The sequence below is a fragment of the Nyctereutes procyonoides genome, unplaced genomic scaffold (assembly GCF_905146905.1).
Source record: "Nyctereutes procyonoides isolate TBG_1078 unplaced genomic scaffold, NYPRO_anot_genome, whole genome shotgun sequence".
NCBI lineage: Eukaryota > Metazoa > Chordata > Mammalia > Carnivora > Canidae > Nyctereutes > Nyctereutes procyonoides.
In genome coordinates, this window is record NW_026575122.1 from 23,284,720 (window position 1) to 23,300,005 (window position 15,286).

Sequence of the window (15,286 nt, forward strand, 5' to 3'; positions counted from 1 at the left end):
GATGTATCTCATTTAGCAAGTTTGAGGACCCATCATTGTCTGTAAATGTTGAGAAACATTCAGTTGCAAGGTGGTGCCAAATGTTGGGATAGAATTCCAGTAACAGTTAACATTGTCTTACAGAAAAGCTTCTCCTCAACCACAGCCTGGAGCCTGAATTCTGATCCATTACCTCATAAGTACATGCCATGGGTTACAAGGGTTGGAGTGGGGGTGACTCACTATAACCTATCACCACTACTACTAGAAAACCAGCTTCAGCATTTAACTAGATACGATAAGTGAAATCAACCGCCGTGTTAAAGAGGGATTCTGGCATTTGGGGAATTGTGTTTACAGAAAATTTGGGAGCCTCACTTTGAGGAAAAAAAGTCTGAGATGATGAAGGAGAAGAAAATGTATCAGCTGAGGGAAGAGTATACTTTTATTTAGAATTTTAATACATATTAAGCCTCAGCCAAGAACTTTCAGTAAACATTGTCTTGTTTTTACTTTAAAGTATAAACATACACTTTTTAAAAATTAGCCTTAGGTGGTAAGACAAACTCATACAACTATTAGAGGAAATAGTTTAGATCTGTCTGCACTGAGCAAAAAGCAAAGCTGAGGGTAATATAGAAATAAAGACTGATCACAAATACATTATTATTTGATTGACTTTGTATAAAAATTTGGAAACTAATTTTAAAATAGTTTACATAATAAGGGAGAAGAAAACTTGGCTATTTTCCAAGAAAAAATGACTATCATTGAATTTTAGAAAGTCTGTGAAACTGAAGAAAAGTCCTGATAATTAGCAAATAAAATTTGTTTGCTAATAAATGATTATTTTTAAAAGTCCAAGTTTTTGAGAATAACAATAGTGCTTATATAACCAAGAATTATTCCTGTTTAGCTTGTAAAAATTAGTTTCCAATGCCACTGAGATAAAGACATGTGAAAGAATACCTTTGTAATCATCATACTCTAAAGAGTTTAAGGGGAGACAAAATGGAAATCTTTAAGGTTAATTTGTTTTAGTTTTGAATTCAGAACTGTGCAACAGGTAAATTCTTTTAATACCTAATCTTATGGGGCAAGAGGGAAGTTTCTCCCTTATCCTATTCTTTTGTATACTTGTATGTCTCAGAACGATAGTTACTATTATTATCTAGCAATTATTACTTCTATTCTAGAATACATAGACTGCCACCTGGACCTGCCCAGTAAGAGATGAAATTCATAATGGTTAAGGCACAGGCTAAGACAGACTTTAGAAATGGTTTGCATATTCAGATTCTGCTCTGCCACTTTCTAGCAGTATGACCCCAGACTAATTATTTAATTGCTCTCTGCATAAATTTACTCATCAGTAAAGCCAGAAGAATTCACCCTTCACAGAGTTGTTCAGACTTAGTAAGAGAATGATGTAAGCACTTAGCAGAGCTCTAGACAAGCAAGTCCAATAAATGTTAGTTGTGATTTACAAATGCTTTAATGAGGGAATATGTAGCAAGTTGTAAACAATTGGATTTACCAGGCTTTTAGATCACAACTTATTTATAATAATTTAGTTGTCTATATACCATTTTATTTTCAACAAGATGTATTTAACATACATGGAGTGGTTATCCTTTTGAATTATGCTGTTTTCTCAAACTGAAAAATCTGTATTTTGAAATTTGCAGTAAAGAATAGACTTCTGAAAATGAAATTCAACTGGTCACACTCTTTAGTATTAGTGGAGGGGTACAGTTTGTAGCATTTTTTGAGGTAAAATTAGTATATAACATTATATGTTGCAGGTATACAGCATTGTAATTTGACATCTGTATACACTACAAAATGATCACCACTGAAAGTCATTACCATCATCCATCACCATACTTTACTCTATTCACTCATTTTGCCCACTCCCACCCCACTTCCTCTCAGGTAACCACCAGTCTGTTCTCTGTATCAATGAGCTTATATTTTTATTTTGTTAATTCATTTGTTTGCTTTCTTTTAGATTCCACATGTGAGTAAAATCATTTGATATTTTTCTTCCTCTGTCTGACTTATTTCACTTAGCATAATACCTTTAAGATCTATCCATCTGTGTTGTTGTAAATGGCAAGATTTCATTCTTTTTTATGGCCTAGCTGTATTCATTGTATTCATTGTATACAACTTCTTTAGTAGTCATCCATCCAGTGATGCACATTTAGCTTGTTTCCGTTTCTTGGTTATTGTGAATAATACTGCATGAAGATGCAAATGTCTTTGTAAATCAGCATTTTTGTATTTGGATAAACACACAAGTCAAATACCTGGATCATATAGTTCTATTTTTTGAGGAATATCCATACTTTTATCCACAGTGGCTATATAGATTTGCATTCCCATCAACAATATTTGAGGGTTACCTTTTCTCCACATCCTCACCAACACTTGTTATTCTTGTCTTTTCAATAATATCCATTAAATCCAATGGGAGGTGATATCTCATTGTGGTTTTGATTTGCATTTCTCTAATAATTCGTGATGTTGAAGATCTTTTCATGTGCCTGTTGGTCATCTGTATGTCTTCTTTGGGAAAATGTCTATCCAGATCCTTTGCCCATTTTTAAATCAAGTTGTTGTTATTTTGTTACTGAGTTTTCTGCGTTATTTATATATTTTAGATATTAATCCTTCAGATACGTGATTTGTAAAGTCTTCTATTCAGTTTGTTGCCTTCTCATTTTGATGATGGTTTCTTTTGCTGTGCAGGAGCCTTTTAGTTTGTTGTAATCCCATTTGTTTATTTTTACTTTTGTTTCCTTTGTTTTTGGAGTCAAATCCCCAGAAATATCACCAAGGCCAATGTCAAGGAGCTTATTCCATGTCTCCTTCAAATAATTTTATGGTGTCAGGTCTTACATTCAAGTCTTTAACCCACTTTGAGTTAACTTTTTGTGTGTGGTATAACATAGTGGTCTAGTTTCATTCTTTTGCATGTGGTTGTCAAGGACAGAACATGAGACTCCTAACTCTGGGAAATGAACAAGGAGTAGGGGAAACAGAGGTGGGCGGGGGGATGGAGGTGATGGGCACTGAGGGGGGCACTTGATGGGATGAGCACTGGATGTTATGCTATATGTTGGCAAATTGAACTCCAATAAAAAAAATATACCAAAAAATTTTAAAAAATAAATAAAATACATGTTTATTGAAAAGACTTCTCTCTTCTCCATTGTATATTTTTTGACTCTTACAAGTTAATTTTCATTTTGTGTGGGTTTAATTCTTTGTTATCAGTTCTGTTCCATTGATCTCTGTGTCTATTTTTATGCCAATAGCATTCTGTTTTGATTATTATAGCTTTGTACTATGGTTTGAAATTAAAGCCTGATACCTTCAGCCTTGTTCTTTCTCAAGATTGCTTTGGCTATTAGGGTTTGGTTCCATATAAATTTTAGGATTATTTGTTCTAAAAGGCCTTTGGGATTTTGATAGGGATTGAATTGAATCTGTAGATTGCTTTGGGTAGTATGGACATTTTAACAATATTAATTCTTTCAATCCATGAGCATGTGATATTTTTCCATCTTCTTCAGTTTCTTTCATTAGCATCTTACAGTTGTCAGTATACAGATCTTCCACCTCCTTAAAGTTATTACTAGGTATTTTATTCTTTTTGATAAAATTATGAATGGAATTATTCTAATTTCTCTTTCTTTTCAAATTGATAGATTTTATATTGGTTACATGTTGAAATAATATTTTGGATTTATCAGGTTAAATAAAACATAGTAGTAAATTTTTTTTATTGGAGTTCAATTTGCCAACATATAGCATATGTTGCTTATAGCATATAGCAACACCCAGTGCTCATCCCATCAAGTGCCCACCTCAGTTCCTGTCACCCAGTCACCCCCACCCCCGCCCACCTCCCCTTCCACCACCCCTAGTTCGTTTCCCAGAGTTAGGAGTCTCTTGTGTTTTGTCTCCCTCTCTGATATTTCACACTCATTTTCTCTCCTTTCCCCTTTATTCCCTTTCACTATTTTTTATATTCCCCAAATGAATGACACCATATAATGATTGTCCTTCTCCGATTGTATTTCACTCAGCATAATACCCTCCAGTTCCATCCAGGTCGAAGCAAATGGTGAGTATTTGTCGTTTCCAATGGCTGAGTAATATTCCATTGTATATATATACCACATCTTTATCCATTCATCTTTTGATGGACACCAAGGCTCCTTCCACAGTTTGGCTATTGTGGACATTGCTGCTATAAACATCGGGGTGCAGGTGTCCCGGCATTTCACTGCATCTGTATCTTTGGGCTAAGTCCCCAGCAGTGCAATTGCTGGGTTGTAGGGCAGATCTAACTCTTTGAGGAAACTCCACACAGTTTTCCAGAGTGGCTGCACCAGCTCACATTCCCACCAAAAGTGCAAGAGGGTTCCCCTTCCTCCACATCCTCTCCAACATTGTTGTTTCCTGTCTTGTTAACGTTCACCATTCTCACTGGTGTGAGGTGGTATCTCATTGTGGTTTTAAATTGTATTTCCCTGATGACAAGTGATGCAGAGCATTTTCTCATGTGCTTGTTGGCCATGTCTATGTCTTCCTCTGTGAGATTTCTGTTCATGACTTGCCCATTTCATGATTGGATTGTTTGTTTCTTGGGTGGTGAGTTTAATAAGTTCTTTTTTGGATAATTTGTTATTATTATAGGAACACCACAGATATCCATATGTTAATTTTGTATCCTGGTACTTTACTGAATTCATTTATTAGTTCTAGCAGTTTTTTGGTATGGTTGTTTGAGTTTTCTATGTATAGTATCATGTCTTCTGCATATTGTGACAGTTTTACTTTCTTTTCAGTTTAATGCCTTTTATTTCTTTTTCTGACCTAATTGTGTGGCTAGGACTTCCAATACTGTGTTGAATAAAAGTAGGAATAGTGGGTATCCTTGTCATATTCCTAATTTTAGAAGAAAAGCTTTCAGTTTTTCAGTATTGACTTATGTTAGCTGTGGGTTTGTTATATATGGCCTTTATTATATTGACATGTGTTCCCTCAATATCTACTTTGTTCATTATTTTTATCATAGGTGGTTGTTGAATTTTGTCACATGCTTCTTATGCATTTATTGAGATGATCATATGATTTTTGTACTTCAGTTTGGTAATGTGACCTATCACATTGATTTATTTGTGAATGTTGAACCGTTCTTGCATCTCTAGAGTAAATCCCACTTGATTGTGGTATATGATCCTTTTAATGTATTATTGAATTCAGTTAGCTAATGTTTTGTTGAGGATTTTTGCATCTGTGTTCATCAGGGTATGTTAGCTTGTAAGGTATGTGTCTTTGTGTATGTGGTTTTGGTATTAGGGTAATGCTGGCCTCCTAAAATAAGTTTGGAACCATTCCCTCCTCTTCAATTTTTTTTGAAAGAGTTTTAGAAGGATAGGTATTAAATCTTTGGATGTTTGGTAGAATTCACCATGAATGAAGCTGTCTAGTTCTGGACTTTTGTTTATTGAGAAGTTTTGATTACTGATTCAGTCTTCTTACTAGTAATTGGTCTATTTAGACTTTCTATTTCTTCAGTCTTGGAAGATTGTATATTTCTGGGAATTCCTTTCTTCTAGGTTGTCCAATTTTTTGGTAATTGTTCATAGTACTCTATTATGATCTTTTGTATATTTATGATGTCAGTTTTAACTTCTCTTTCCTTTCTATTTTTACTAGAGGCCTCTTACTGTTAGTCTAGCTAACATCTTGTCAATTTTATCTTTTCAGAGAACCAGCTCTTAATTTCATTGATCTTTTCTATTGTTTTTTTATTCTGTTAGTTCCATTCTGATCTTTTTTTAAGATTTTATTTATTTATTTATTTATTTGAAAAAGAGAGAAAGTACAAACAGACGGAACATCAGAGGGAAAGGGAGAAGTAGGCTCCCTGGGACCTTGACCTGAGCTAAAGGCAGATTCTTAACCAACTAAGCCATCCAGGCACCCCCCCACTCTAATATTTCCTTTCTTCTGCTGACTTTTAGTTTCATTTTTTCTTCTTTTTCTAGCTCTTTTAGGTGCAAAGTTAGATGGTGTGAGATTTTTTTTTTCCTTGTGGTAAACTTGTATTGCTATGATCTTCCCTCTTAGAACTGCATTTGCTGCATCCCATAGATTTTGGTATGTCATAGTTCCATTTTCTTTTATCTCTGGATATTTTTAAATTTTTTCTTTGATTTCTTTAATGATTCAGTGGTTCAGTAGCATGTTATTAATCTCCACATTTTTGTAGTTTTTCCAAGTAATCTTAGTAATTGATTCTACTTTCATACCATTGTGAGTGGAGAAGATGCTTGATAAGATTTCAGTCTTCTTGAATTTATTGATTTGTTTTGTGCCCTAACATGTGATCTTTCCATGTGCACTTGAGAAGCATTGGTATTCTGCTACTTTTGGATGGAGTGTTCTGTATATCTATTAAGTCCATCTGATCTAATGTGTCATATAAGACTGATGTTTCCTTATAAATTTTGTTTGGATGATCTATCCATTGATGTAAGTAGATGTAGTATATTGATTTGGCTAATGAAAGCTTGTAATTGAATCAAGCTACCATGCAGTCTTTAAACTAAACCAGCTCAGTTGGCATTTGCCCTGAGGGTATTTATCCAAAAGACATTTATACCTCCTCCCAGACTATGGAATGACCACAGTTACGGTTGCCAGAAATAAAGTAACCACCTCAGCCTACTTATCATTTTCTGACAAGAGGGAGTTTACTAGTGGTAATCGAAAGGATTCTAGAAACCAAGAAAACTTTCTGTCCAGCTCCCTAAGGGAATTCCTTATCTGCCAGTGATCTTTTCTATGTCCTGCTACACAACAACATAATGGATTAAAGTTTGGGCTTTGGCTGGTTGAGAACAGGATAGACTGCAATTTTTCAACTGAATGATTCCAAAAATAGTTTTTCTGCTCTTTTTTAAAATCCTTGCAGAGCTGGAATCCCATCCAATGTAATTGTCACTTCTCAACCACTGGCTGGCAGACTTGCTAGAAAGTACAGAGCAAGAAAAAAACAATGTCAAAATATTGTTATTGGTCCAGAGCTGGAGACCTTGATTACAAGAAAGAGAGAAATAACAGAAATACTAAAGATATGGTATTAAAAAACATTGTGATCTACCAATGACTAGTGAGCAAAAGAGAAGGGAGCAGCGAGGAAGTAAAGGACCCCAAGATAAACAGCAAAAGCCAGTCTTTACTGGGAAAGCTGGCTGGCTATTTTTTTTTTATATAGTAATAGGCATTACATTTTCTCCCTATGTACCACAACAAAGGACAGGATATATGTGTGTTGATGGGCATTCAGATGGGAAAAGACCAAAGTATGTGTAGTCTGAATAAATGTAATGCTGAAGTAAGTCTCCCCAGCTACTATAATATCAAAGTCTGAATTGTCATTTTTATAACCACCTCAGAGGTCTTTATATTGCCAGTACAATCTTGGTTTAGGAATTTAGTGTTTTGCTTTTTCTTTAAGACCACCTGTTTCCATTGCATAGAGCTATGACTGAACACTACTAATTGACAACAGGATCATGTGACATTATAGGTTTATGTGTGCTATAGTTGATATTGAAAAGTAATTTGAATGATAGCTACTATACTCTCTCCCCATAACCTACTCAGCAATATTTTTACTAACAATGTTCTTGGCACTTAATCTGCTTTAAATTTAATGGCTTTTAAGTTTAAAGAAAATAAAAAATACTTTTAAACTATTTATCTACATCAATAAATGTTTTTCCAAAGTATGTTTATGTGTTTTATGTCCTTAAAGTAACTGTGGTTTTAAACACGAATATAAATATCTCTTTAATAAAACAAATTAAACCAATGGAATTTGTACGTTAGGGCTCTTTTCATGTTCAGAATCACAGAAACCAGCTCAAACTAAACAAAAGAGAAGTTATTGATTCACATAGCTAAGAAGCCTGAGTAGGACATGATCTAGGAGTTCAGTATCATCTGTGCTTGCTGTCTAGTTGACTGGTGTTCTCTCTTTCCTAGCACCTCATTCCAGCATTACTCCCTGGCATAATAATTCACCTTTCTCCAACTGTAGATGATCTTGCTCCTTGAAGCCAAGGAATTAGCAGTAATGAAGGCCTTATTATTGTTAGTTTTACTAATTGAATGAAATGAACTCTGGAATATTATAGCTCATTTGCAGGGAAACATTCTGATTAACTCTGCTTGGGTCATGTGCCCTCCCTTGAATCAGTCTCTCTTCCCAGGGGAAAAAATGCTTAATGACTGGCCAACCTTAGATTATGTGACTGAAACAAGGATTATGTGACAGGGTAGAGAGAAAGAATGGGGGGAGCAGGAATTGTGGTTGGCATCTTTATTTGAGCTACATAAATGGGAGAAAGGTGAGTATCAAAAAGGACATACACCTAGCATCTGATATGCTAAAAAGTACTGATCGGTGTATGTTTGGTTCTTCCTTCTCCTTTCTATTGTAAATTTTGCCTCATTTTTTGTTGAGGTCAACCTAGTAACTTTAATAAGTGACTTAAAAAATACTTATTTTAAAAGATAAAGAAATGAGTTTAAAGTTTTTGCTTTTATTAAGACTTTTACAGATAATCTTGGTGCCACAAATTATATTTTTATTATAATGTAGCTACCAAGGTAGCGTTTTTTATTGTATAGCCCCTAAAGATTGAGAGTTTTAAAAAAACATACATGATACATCATGAATACACGGACTTTCTATGTGTTTCTGCATTTGCTGATGAACTCTTTTTTAGTGATTCACTATATATTTGAGACACTGAGAAACTGTTATAAAGTCTTCATCTTCCCGTTTTAATAGTGAATCTTGAGTTTTGAAAAACTAAACTTCAGGCCAGTACTTTAAGGTAGCAACCTTTTCAAACATATCTTTAAAACTTCTTTGCATGAGGGCACCTAGGTGATTCAGTTGCTTAAGCATCTGCCTTCAGCTCAGGTCATAATCCTGGGGCCCTGGGATTGAGCCTGCATCTGGTTTCTACCTCTCCCTCTGATATTCCCTGCTGCTTGTGCTCACGTACTGTCTCTCAAATAAATAAATTTTTTAAAAAATTTTTAAAAAACTTCTTTGCGTGAAAAACAACTTAAAAGATTCATATAAACAGGATCAAGTAAGAGCAATTCTGATCATAGCACAAAAAGCCAAAATTTTGTTTCCCCCAAGAATATGAATATACAGTGTGGAAATGATACTGTTGTAAGCTTTATTATTACTATTAACTTTCCTATTAAGCTTTTCATAAAGTATTTATAAAATACTTTCATATACATTACCTCATTTGATTCTCATAGTATCTTGAAGTTTTTCTCTTTTTTATATCTGGGTGAATGCTTTTTCTTTTATCCTCCTAGCAATTCCAAGTCAAAGTAGCCTAAAATTTATTTTTAAATGAATGAAGACAAACAATAACAAGTATTCGCAGAGATACAAAGAAAATGGAATCTCTGTGCATTATTGGTAGGAATGTAAAATAATACAGCTACTATGGAAAACAATATTGCAGTTCCTCAAGAAATTAAGCATGCTATTACCATATGGCTAAGGAATTCCACTTCTGGGTATATACCCAAAAGAAGTGAAAGCAGGGACTCAGACATATATTTGTATACCATATTCATGGTAGCCCAAAGGTGGAAGCAGCCCACATGCCCACCCATAGGTGAATGGATAAACAAAATGTAATGTGTGCAAACAAAGGCTTATTATTCATCCTTTAAAAAGGAAGGAAATTCTCATACCTACTGCTCCTACCAAATGGCTTAATGTCATCGAATTTTTTTAATAAATTAATTTTTATTGGTGTTCAATTTACCAACATACAGAATAACACCCAGTGCTCATCCCGTCAAGTGTCCCCCTCAGTGCCCGTCACCCATTCACCCCCACCCCCCGCCCTCCTCCCCCTCCACCACCCCTAGTTCCTTTCCCAGAGTTAGAAGTCTTTATGTTCTGTCTCCCTTTCTGATTTTCCCACACATTTCTTCTCCCTTCTCTTATATTCCCTTTCACTATTATTCATATTCCCCAAATGAATGAGAACATACACTGTTTGTCCTTCTCCGATTGACTTACTTCACTCAGCATAATACCCTCCACTTCCATTCACGTTGAAGCAAATGGTGGGTATTTGTCGTTTCTAATGGCTGAGGAATATTCCATTGTATACATAAATCACATCTTCTTTATCCATTCATCTTTCGATGGACACCGAGGCTCCTTCCACAGTTTGGCTATTGTGGACATTGCTGCTAGAAACATCGGGGTGCAGGTGTCCCGGCATTTCATTGCATCTGAATCTTTGGGGTAAATCCCTAACAGTGCAATTGCTGGGTCGTAGGGCAGGTCTATTTTTAACTCTTTGAGGAACCTCCACACAGTTTTCCAGAGTGGCTGCACCAGTTCACATTCCCACCAACAGTGTAAGAGGGTTCCCTTTTCTCCGCATCCTCTCCAACATTTGTTTCCTGCCTTGTTAATTTTCCCCATTCTCACTGGTGTGAGGTGGTATCTCATTGTGGTTTTGATTTGTATTTCCCTGATGGCAAGTGATGCAGAGCATTTTCTCATGTGCATCTTGGCCATGTCTATGTCTTCCTCTGTGAGATTTCTCTTCATGTCTTTTGCCCATTTCATGATTGGATTGTTTGTTTCTTTGCTGTTGAGTTTAATAAGTTCTTTATAGATTTTGGAAACTAGCCCTTTATCTGATATGTTACTTGCAAATATCTTCTCCCATTCTGTAGGTTGTCTTTGAGTTTTGTTGACTGTATCCTTTGCTGTGCAAAAGCTTCTTATCTTGATGAAGTCCCAATAGTTCATTTTTGCTTTTGTTTCTTTTGCTTTCGTGGATGTATCTTGCAAGAAGTTACTGTGGCCAAGTTCAAAAAGGGTGTTGCCTGTGTTCTCCTCTAGGATTTTGATGGAATCTTGTCTCACATTTAGATCTTTCATCCATTTTGAGTTTATCTTTGTGTATGGTGCAAGAGAGTGGTCTAGTTTCATTCTTCTGCATGTGGATGTCCAATTTTCCCAGCACCCACAGCAAACATCATTCTCAATGGGGAAGCACTGGGAGCCTTTCCCCTAAGATCAGGAACAAGACAGGGATGTCCACTCTCACCACTGCTATTCAACATAGTATTGGAAGTCCTAGCCTCAGCAATCAGACAACAAAAAGACATTAAAAGCATTCAAATTGGCAAAGAAGAAGTCAAACTCTCCCTCTTCGCCGATGACATGATACTCTACATAGAAAACCCAAAAGCCTCCACCCCAAGATTGCTAGAACTCATACAGCAATTTGGTAGCGTGGCAGGATACAAAATCAATGCCCAGAAATCAATGGCATTCCTATACACTAACAATGAGACTGAAGAAAGAGAAATTAAGGAGTCAGTCCCATTTACAATTGCACCCAAAAGCATAAGATACCTAGGAATAAACCTAACCAAAGAGGTAAAGGATCTATACCCTAAAAACTATAGAACACTTCTGAAAGAAATTGAGGAAGACACAAAGAGATGGAAAAATATTCCATGCTCATGGATTGGCAGAATTAATATTGTGAAAATGTCGATGTTACCCAGGGCAATTTACACGTTTAATGCAATCCCTATCAAAATACCATGGACTTTCTTAAGAGACTTAGAACAAATTATTTTAAGATTTGTGTGGAATCAGAAAAGACCCCGAATAGCCAGGGGAATTTTAAAAAAGAAAACCATAGCTGGGGGCATCGCAATGCCAGATTTCAGGTTGTACTACAAAGCTGTGGTCCTCAAGACAGTGTGGTACTGGCACAAAAACAGACACATAGATCAATGGAACAGAATAGAGAACCCAGACATGGACCCTGAACTTTATGGTCAACTAATATTCGATAAAGGAGGAAAGACGATCCACTGGAAGAAAGACAGTCTCTTCAATAAATGTCATCGAATTTAACTGCAACATCCTTATGTTCTAGCTCCCAAATGACTTATTATAGTTCCCACATGCAGAATGAATTCCCTTTTCCCCCTCCTTTATTCAAAATACTCTCATCCCCACTTATTCCCACCTTTTCTGTTTCTGGGAAACTCCTACTCATATGTGAATGCCCTTCACAGATTCCACTTCTCTGGAATCTTCTCTAACTCAACCTTGTAGAGTAAAATGCTTTTTCTTTTCACATAAGCATAGTTACTACAACTGTATTCCTGTATATCACACTGTATAATAATAATTTGCATTTATGTCTCCCTCTAAAATATCTCCCTTAAATATCAGCTTCTCGGGGCAGGAACTACTTGTTATTCATTTCTCTATCTCCAGCACCTAACAGAATCCCTGGCAAAATTGTGGGTATGTGATGATGATATGATGATAGAAGATAGAATTTATTTAATATACTTACTATGTGCCAGATACTGATATACTTTACTAATAGCTCATTTTAATCATTAACAATCCAATCAGTTGGTTGGATCCAGAGTGGTTACATAGCTTCCCCAAAGTTGCTCAAATGTGTAGCAAGACTAGGATTTGAATCCAGGCAGTCTGGCTCCAGTATCTGTGTTCTTAGCTACTATGCTATACAGCCGTGTGATCACATGTATTAAAAAATGGCTATACATATAAATTATGTAATTTCAGCTCCTTCTAGGCTTAAGAGGCTTTTGCCTTTAAGTAGCATTTATTTTAGAGACATCATATACATTGTTTTTGTTTGAGTTGCCATAGATATAATTTTGATGTAGTATTCAAATAATTCACTCTGATAATTTTTCCTTTTTAATAAAGTAGAAACAGTAAGAAATCACCTATATGGCAAAGAGAAATTTACTTGAAAAATGTGTCCAGTATTCATGCCCACTACTTCTAGAGTTCTTGCTTCTATGGAGAGCAGTGAAGACTGTGGTCTTGTGTTAGTATTTTAGGCAGATGGAATATCAGTCAAAACTTAGAAAGTCAAAAACCAGCTTTAAAGTTTTAGTATTGAGTGCATGTGTCTTCCTTAATAGTCATTATCAATCTGGAAGCAGAGCAAATGGATTTATGTTTGACTCATTGTTGGAAAGCAGTGTCAGCATTTGTTTTGTAGCATGACAGAATTTTTAAAAACTCAGCCATAATTTCTAATAACAATTTAAATGATAGATTGTACATTTTTTGAGTAATAGTAATTACATTTGTGGCAAAGAAGACTCTTATTGATTGGTTTCCTAATTCTTTAATAAGAGTCAAGGAACCTGAGGGACAAATAAATCTGGTAGGTTTTGATTATTAAGGCTGGCTACATCATTTTTCCTTTCTCTCTTAATTTCCCCAGTATACTTTACTCAATATACTTTCTTAGTAAGAGTGAATAGAGACTGAATGATAGTATTACCATAGCGATTAGAATGACTTACTAACAAATAGTATGGAGCCTGTCTTAAAATTTAATTTGGTTTATTATAATATATCTCTGCAGGGATCCCTGGGTAGCTCAGCGGTTTAGCGCCTGCCTTTGGCCCAGGGCACGATCCGGAGTCCCGGGATCGAGTTCCACGTCTGGCTCCCGGCGGGGAGCCTGCTTCTCCCTCTGCCTTGTCTCTGCCTCTCTCTCTCTCTCTCTCTCTCTCTCTCTCTCTGTATCTATCATGAACAAATAAATAAATCTTTAAAAAATTTTAAAAAAATAATATATCCCTGCAAAGTTGGAGTTTAACCATTCCCATATCTCTTTGTTGTGCCTAAGGAATCTTTGAGACATATTTTTTACCAACTCATACTTTTTACATTCATTCTATAAAGATAAAATATAAGTGAAAGCACTCCACAAATATTAAGAACTTCTTTTACCAGGCCCTCTTCCCCCTGCAAAATTTCCATATGGCTTGGGTTTCTTCATAGCTATTCTTTTACTCTCTTCCATTTTTAAATTTCTGAAGCTCTCCTGGAACATGAAGATTTTCCTTTTCTTTCCATTTCTAGTTTTCCTTTCTCTGTACCTTCGGTACACTTGGAGGCTGCAGAGATGTAGCACTGGGCATGCCAGCCTCTCTACATTGCATCTGTGTCTGTAGTTGGGTCTCCATGGTAATAAGCAGAAAGTGCTGAAGTAGCACACTCTGTAGGGACTGGCAAAAGAAAACAGTGCTGTGGCCCATACAGGAACAGCCCTAATCCCCGCAGTGCTGGGGAAGCCAAAGAGAAGCACGCTGTGGAGGAGAGCTGGAGACTCTCAGTTAAGGATGAAGACGTGGCAGATTTATTAGCAGCAATATTATAGGATGAACCTAATTTACATATAGTAAATTTTTTTTTCAACTGGAAAAACTTTTCATTGTTCCCTTCTCTTTTAGGAGGCCAGATGCTCCAGTGCCTGATGGTGAAGGTGAAAAAAATACAGAAGAAAGTTCAGACAGTGAATCTTCTTTTAGTGACTAAGCTTAATTTTGATAACAGTTACATATACATGTGTAGGTATACATATACATTCTATAAGAAAGAGAACCTGAACTTGAACTCTTAATCATAAAACATCAAATGGCCATATATCCACCACCAAACTTCTTCTATGTTAAAAATAAATAAATAAAGCATTTATAACCTGGCAGTATGTCTTGTTACCAAAATATGGAGCTATGACCAAAAAATAGAATAACCTAAATAGAGTGCCTTTAGTGCTACAAATACCAAGATGTGGATATTTTAGGGATGTGGTGAGCATTGAAAATGAAGGCAATGTAAGTTTGGCAATCAAAGATAGACTCAATGCAAAAAAAGTGAATTTGGCTAAGTGAATTATTCAATTTTTGTGACTATTTTAGCATGGAAAGTATTATGTGCATTTGTAGTGTGAGTGTTGTTAAGTTTCTGGCAGAGATTAATACCAGATTTAAATTTTCTGTGACAACCTGAGGCTTGTATGTCATAAAATATGAATTTGGAATTTATTGGTCATATTTATTAGAATATAGAACTTTTTACCACTTGTCCATTAGTTTATATACTATCAAAGTGTCAGTCTTAGAATATTATCAGGTAGAAATTGAATTGAAGGTAGTGTCAGTGTTTTAGAGTGAGCAAGCATCATGTGATTAACTCTTTTATTGCCAGTTAAACAGGTAGAAAAAAGTATTTAATTTAAAATGCTATCTTCACCTCATTTTGCAAATAATTCTTCATGAATAATTATTTGCACACTGTAAAAAATTCCTAAAATATGTACATGAAAAGGTACATAAATGTATTTGG

General features: G+C 35.5%; 1 protein-coding gene across 3 annotated transcripts in view; it reads left to right on the plus strand.

Moving 5' to 3' along the window:
* Positions 1–14,665, plus strand: part of WASHC3 (WASH complex subunit 3) — a 48,673-nt gene extending 34,008 nt beyond the window's left edge. Inside the window, exon 6 of one of the 3 annotated variants that reach the window (XM_055336678.1) lies at positions 14,392–14,665. In XM_055336678.1, the coding sequence (XP_055192653.1) occupies positions 14,392–14,476 (85 nt within the window). In that variant the 3' untranslated portion in view covers positions 14,477–14,665. The remainder of the gene's footprint in view (positions 1–14,391) is intronic. The other 2 variants (XM_055336677.1, XM_055336676.1) reach the window with 2 other exon arrangements.
* The last annotated feature ends 621 nt before the right edge of the window (positions 14,666–15,286 follow it).